Raw genomic sequence first — 6,215 nt, 5'->3', positions numbered from 1 at the left:
GTGGGGAGTCCAGAATAAGAGGTCATAATCTTAAAATTAGAGCTAGGCCATTTAGAAGTGAACACAAGAAGTCCTCTTTCACACAAAGGGTAGTAACATTCGTGAACTCGCTCCCCCAAAGGGCTGTGGTTACTCGGTCAATTGAAACTTTCAAGATTGAAATTGATAGATTTTGTTCGGTATGGGTATCATGGGATATGGAACAAAGGGAGGTAAATTATTGTGTTCTTAACACAGATGAGACTGCACACAGGGAGGTTAAAGTAACAGTGACCTCAGTCTTTATTAAGACACTCCAGAGTGAGGAACAGGCCTTAGGGGACGGCTTATATACAGTGCTCCCAAGGGATGCTGGAATCCCTTGGGACTTCAGGGGATGCACTCCCTGGTGGCGAAACATGGGAGTGCATGCTTTACAGATACACAACATCACTGCCCCCCCAAAGTCAAAGTGAAAACTATTTACAAGGTGAGGCAGTCGGGAGCCTTTCTTTCCCTGGTGGACTGCCTCAGTACAAATGTCTGTTCTGGTGTGTTGGCTGTGCCCTCGCTGGGCTGGCGTGTTGTTGCCCCTGCAGGGCTGCTGGGTGAGCCTTGCCTTGCTGGGGTGTTGGGCGTGATGGGTTCGATTTCCTGGTCCAGGATGGTGTCGTTGATCCTTTGGGTGTGTGTTGTGGGCTCGAAAAAGGTGGTGTCTGCTGTGGGTTGTTCAGGGCAGTCTGTGAACCGCAGCCTCGTTTGGTCCAGGTGCTTTCTGCAAATTTGTCCATTGTCTAGTTTGACTACAAACACCCTACTCCCTTCTTTAGCTATCACCGTGCCCACAATCCACTTGGGACCATGTCCATAGGTTAGCACATACGCAGGGTCATTCAGATCAATTTCCCGTGACACAGTGGCGCGACCATCGTTTACATTTGTTGCTGCCGCCTGCTCACTCCCTGATTATGCAAGTTGGGGTGAACCAGCGAGAGTCTGGTTTTAAGTGTCCTTTTCATGAGTAGCTCAGCCGGGGGCACCCCTGTGAGCGAATGGGGTCTCGTGTGGTAGCTGAGCAGTACTCGGGACAGGCGGGTTTGGAGTGAGCCTTCTGTGACTCGTTTAAGGCTCTGTTTGATTGTTTGTACTGCCCGCTCTGCTTGCCCATTGGAGGCTGGTTTAAACGGGGCAGAGGTGACATGTTTGATCCCATTGCGGGTCATGAATTCTTTAAATTCGGCACTGGTGAAACATGGCTCATTGTCACTGACCAGTATGTCAGGCAGGCCGTGGGTCGCAAACATGGCCCTCAGGCTTTCAATGGTGGTGGTGGCGGTGCTTCCCGACATTATTTCACATTCAATCCATTTTGAAAAAGCACCCACCACCACCAGGAACATTTTACCGAGAAACGGGCCAGCATAGCCAACATGGATCCTCGACCATGGTCTGGAGGGCCAGGACCACAAACTTAGTGGTGCCTCTCTGGGCGCATTGCTCAACTGAGTACACACGCTGCATTGCCATACACAGGACTCTAAGTCAGAGTCGATACCGAGCCATGACATGTGGGATCTGGCTATCGCTTTCACCATTACTATACTCGGGTGTATGCTGTGGAGATCCGAGATGAACATCTCCCTGCCCTTTTTGGGTAGCACTACGCGGTTACCCCACAACAGGCAGTCTGCCTGAATGGACAGCTCGTCCTTTCGCCGCTGGAACGGCTTGATTAGCTCTTGCATTTCAACGGGGATGCTGGCCCAGCTCCCATTCAGTACACAGTTTTTTACTAGGGACAGCAAAGGATCTTGGCTGGTCCAAGTCCTAATCTGGTGGGCCATGACAGGTGATTTATCATTTTCAAACGCTTCCATGACCATCAACAAGTCTGCGGGCTGCGCCACCATCAACAAGTTTGCAGGCTGTGGCATTTCCACCCCCGTGGTGGGAAATGGTAGCTGACTGGGAGCATCCGCAAAGTTCTCGGTGCCTGGCCTGTGACGGATGGTATAGTTATATGCTGATAGCGCGAGTGCCCACCTTTGTATGCGGGCTGAGGCATTAGTATTTATCCCCTTGTTTTCAGCGAATAGGGATATAAGGGGCTTGTGATCGGTTTCCAGCTCAAATTTGAGGCCAAACAGGTACTGATGCATTTTTTTTATCCTGAACACACACGCTAATGCCTCTTTCTCAATCATGCTAGAGGCCCTCTCGGCCTTAGACACGCTCCTGGAGGCATAAACGACAGGTTGCAACTTCCCCGCAACCTTAGCTTGTTGTAATACACACCCGACTCCGTACGACGACGCATCACATGCTAGCACAAATCTTTTACACGAGTTATACAATACAAGCAGCTTGTTGGAGCATAAAATGTTTCTGCCTTGCTCAAATGCAATTATTTGTTTTTTTCCCCATACCCAGTTCTCATCTTTACACAATAACACATGTAGGGACTCTAAGAGGGTGCTTAACCCTGGTAGGAAGTTACCAAAATAGTTGAGGAGTCCCAGGAACGACCGCAGCTCTGTGACATTCTGTGGCCTGGGCGCATTCCTGATAGCCTATATCTTGGCATCTGTGGGCCGAATGCCGTCCGCCGCGGTCTTTCTTCGCAAAAACTCCATTTCTGTTGCCATGAAGATGCATTTCAACCTCTTCAGCTGCAGCCCTACGCGATCCAGTCGCTGGAGGACCTCCTCCAGGTTTTGTAGGTGCTCTACGGTGTCCCGACCCGTGACCAATATGTCGTCCTGAAAAACCATCGTGGTACCGACTGGAGTCAGCTCTCCATGTTTCTCTGGAAGATCGCTGCAGCCAACCGAATTCCAAACGGGCAACTGTTGTAGATGAACAGTCCCTTGTGCGTGTTGATGCAGGTGAGGCCCTTCGAAGACTCCTCCAGCTCCTGCGTCATGTCGGCCAAAGTCAGGTCGAGCTTGGTGAACGTCTTGCCTCCTGCCAGCGTCGCAAATAGGTCGTCTGCCTTAGGTAGCGGGTATTGGTCATGTAGCGAGAAATGATTAATAGTTACTTTATAATCGCCGCAAATCCTGACTGTGCCATCACTTTTGAGTACTGGAACAATCGGGCTAACCCACTCGCTGAATTCCACTGGGGAGATGATGCCCTCGCGTTGCAGCCTGTCCAGCTTGATTTCGACTCTCTCCCTCCTCATGTGAGGTAGCGCTCGCGCCTTGTGGTGAATGGGTCGTGCCTCTGGGGCCAAGTGGATCCGCACCTTCACCCCAGAAAAGTTTCTAATGCCTGGCTCAAAAAGGGAAGGAAATTTATTAAGAACCTGGGTACATGAGGCCTCATTGACATGTGATAGTGCTCGGATGTCATCCCAGTTCCAGCGGATTTTGCCCAGCCAGCTCCTTCTCAGCAGTGTGGGGCCATCACCCGGGATAATCCAGAGTGGCAGTTCATGCACCGTGCCCTCGTAGGTGACCTTGACCATGGCACTGCCCAGGACAGTGATAAGCTCTTTGGTGTACGTTCTCAGTTTCGTGTGGATGGAGCTCAGTGCTTGTCTGAGTGCCTTGTTGCACCACAGTCTCTCAAACATCTTTTTACTCATGATGGATTGGCTAACGCCAGTGTCCAGTTCCATGGCTACGGGTAAGCCATTCAATTTTACATTTAGCATTATAGGTGGGCATTTCGTCGAAAATATGTGTGCCCTGTGTATTTCAGCAACTGCCTCCTCTCTCTGAGGCTTGAAATTGCTTTGATCCACCATGGACCGATCTTCCTCTGCCACGTGGCAGTTAGCAGGTTTTGCAGAGCTTGCAGCTCATCTGCAAGCTCGTTGGAGGTGCCCCAATGTTCCACAGCTCTTACAAACATATCCTTTGAAGCGGCATGAATAGGTTGAATGGAAGCCTCCACAACGCCAACACGGTGTGAATTACCTTGCATTCATCCTTTTTTGCGGACTCTGAATTATTTGGGTCACCTGAGGCCTGCTGTCAGTTGCAGACTCGTGGTTTCTGCCCTGTACATTTCTGCTCGCAAACACAGTTCCAGTTAATTTATGAACATTGCTAGCACTTGTGTGCTGAGAGATTTGTTTGGTGTTATCACTGGTGGACATAAATGACTGTGCTATCGCAATGGCCTTACTGAGGGTCAGTGTTTCTACAGTCAAAGGTTTTCGTAGGATGGTCTCATGGCCAATGCCCAGTACAAAAATGTCTCTGAGCATTTGCTCCAGGTAACCATCAAACTCACATTGTCCTGCAAGTCGCCTTAGCTCGGCGACGTAGCTCGCCATTTCCTGACCTTCAGATCGCTGGCACGTATAGAACCGATACCTCGTCATCAGCACGCTCTCCTTCGGGTTAAGATGCTCCTGAACCAGTGTACACAGCTCCTCATACGACTTATCTGTGGGTTTCACCAGAGCCAGAAGATTCTTCATGAGGCTGTCGGTCGGTGCCCTGCAGACCGTGAGGAGGACCGCTCTCCTTTTTGCAGCACTTCCTTCTCCGTCCAGCTCGTTGGCTACAAAGTACTGATCTAGCCGTTCAACATAGGCTTCCCAGTCCTCACCCTCCGAGAACTTCTCCAGGATGCCCACAGTTTGCTGCATCTTTGCGTTGGATTCGTATACTCGTCGCCAGTTATTGTGTTCCTAACACAGACGAGACTGCACACAGGAAGGTTAAAATAACAGTGACCTCAATCTTTATTAAAACACTCCAGAGTGAGGAACAGGCCTTAGGGGCCGGCTTATATAGAGTGCTCCCAAGGAATGCTGGGATTCCTTGGGACTTCAGGGGATGCACTCCCTGGTGGCGGAACATGGGAGTGCAAGCTTTACAGATACACAATATAAATTAAGCTGAGATGCAGATTAGTCAGGAGCGAATTGATTTGTGGAACAGCCAGGAGGGGCTGAAAGGCCAATTCCTGTTCCTGTGGAGCTCTGAGCACTTCTGTAATTATATTGGTGATGAAGAACAGAAGCAATGACTGGCTACAAGGCCTGACATTTATACATGCAATGTCTTTGAAGTAAGAGAATCTGTGTAATAGTTTTTTTTTCACAAAAACAAATTGGTCTTTATTGTGGGACGAGAAATGGCGGCCACGAGCAGTTAGCGCACGGTGTGGGCAGCGAGCCTTTCCCCCTCGCCCGCTCTCGGAGACAGGACCCTGACCCGCCCGAATCAATGGAGGGGGAAAATCGATTAGTTCTTCTTCTTGCGCGTCTTGACGATGAGGATGGGCGGGGGGGGGGGGGGGGCCTGGTACAGGGCGGCCGACAGCCTGTTGATGTAGTAGAGGCCGATCATCGAGAAGATGAAGCAGATTGTGACGCACACTCGGTGGATCAGCGCCGAGGCAAAGAGAGACAGCAGGAGGCACACGGCAATTTCTGGGAATATCGTGGCCTGGAATCCTTTGCCAAATACCACACAGTCCAAGTTGTTAAAGGCGGTCAGGGTGAAGAGGAAGAGGACCGATCCCAGGAATCCTCCGAAGATGGTCAGCCATTCCGAGGACGCCAACTGCCGGCTGTACATTTGCATCCTGGCGAAGATCAGGAGGGCGAACAGCGAGGAGAGCACGAGAAACGATCCGGTCCTGACAGCGAGCCTTCTCTCTGGTGGAGTAATAGATTGCCCTAAAATCAAAATCTGGGCAAACTAACATGTTAGGAAAGAATGGAATGCCAGAATGGGAATCATCTCTCTTCTCAGTAACATTCAAACAATTCAACCAATTAATATATAACAATTCTAGGAAATTAATCTTGGATTCTCCTTCTTTGGGGTGGAGTTCCAGCAGTTGGGACTTCTGCCCACCTCCCCGAATTCACTTTGAACCCCGACCTGTTTCCCCTAGCTTGGGTGTTTTCCATGATGGGCTGTCAGTAGGGTTCCTGCTGGTTGTTGCCACTGTAACAGTATAAGAACCAGGAAATGATTTAAATACGCAGAAACCAGTAAGAGTTACAGCTCTGTCTGCCTCGGCAGAGACTGAGGCCTACACAGATAGTTGATTTGGAGCCAGATTGGAGGGAGATGAGGCCGCTGCTAGGTCCTCTCCATCCATGGGGAATCGCAGGGCTATCAATGTTGTGCACCATGGAAGCAGCGGTATCGTGATTGGACGGGAAGGAATTTGCTGGGAGCCCAGGCTCTGCTACTATTTGAACGTAATGGAAGAGAGAGGAGCCATTGATGGTCTCAGCAGGAATGGATGGAAGAAAATTCAGG

General features: G+C 50.2%; 1 protein-coding gene across 1 annotated transcript; it reads right to left on the bottom strand.

Annotated features, from left to right (window-relative positions):
* Positions 1–5,183: 5,183 nt before the first annotated feature.
* Positions 5,184–5,525, bottom strand: krtcap2 (keratinocyte associated protein 2). The gene has a single exon (XM_070894872.1). It carries the CDS (start codon positions 5,523–5,525, stop codon positions 5,184–5,186), a length of 342 nt encoding a protein of 113 aa, XP_070750973.1.
* Between the last annotated feature and the right edge of the window lie 690 nt (positions 5,526–6,215).

Source organism: Pristiophorus japonicus, chromosome 12, assembly GCF_044704955.1.
Source record: "Pristiophorus japonicus isolate sPriJap1 chromosome 12, sPriJap1.hap1, whole genome shotgun sequence".
Classification (NCBI taxonomy): Eukaryota; Metazoa; Chordata; class Chondrichthyes; family Pristiophoridae; genus Pristiophorus; species Pristiophorus japonicus.
The sequence above is the reverse complement of the archived record's forward strand: the minus strand, read 5'-3'. Positions and strand labels throughout refer to the sequence as shown.

Bases quoted from the DNA above. Each gene is read 5' to 3' on its own strand.
- krtcap2 (XM_070894872.1), bottom strand. From the start codon at position 5,525: ATGCAAATGTACAGCCGGCAGTTGGCGTCCTCGGAATGGCTGACCATC.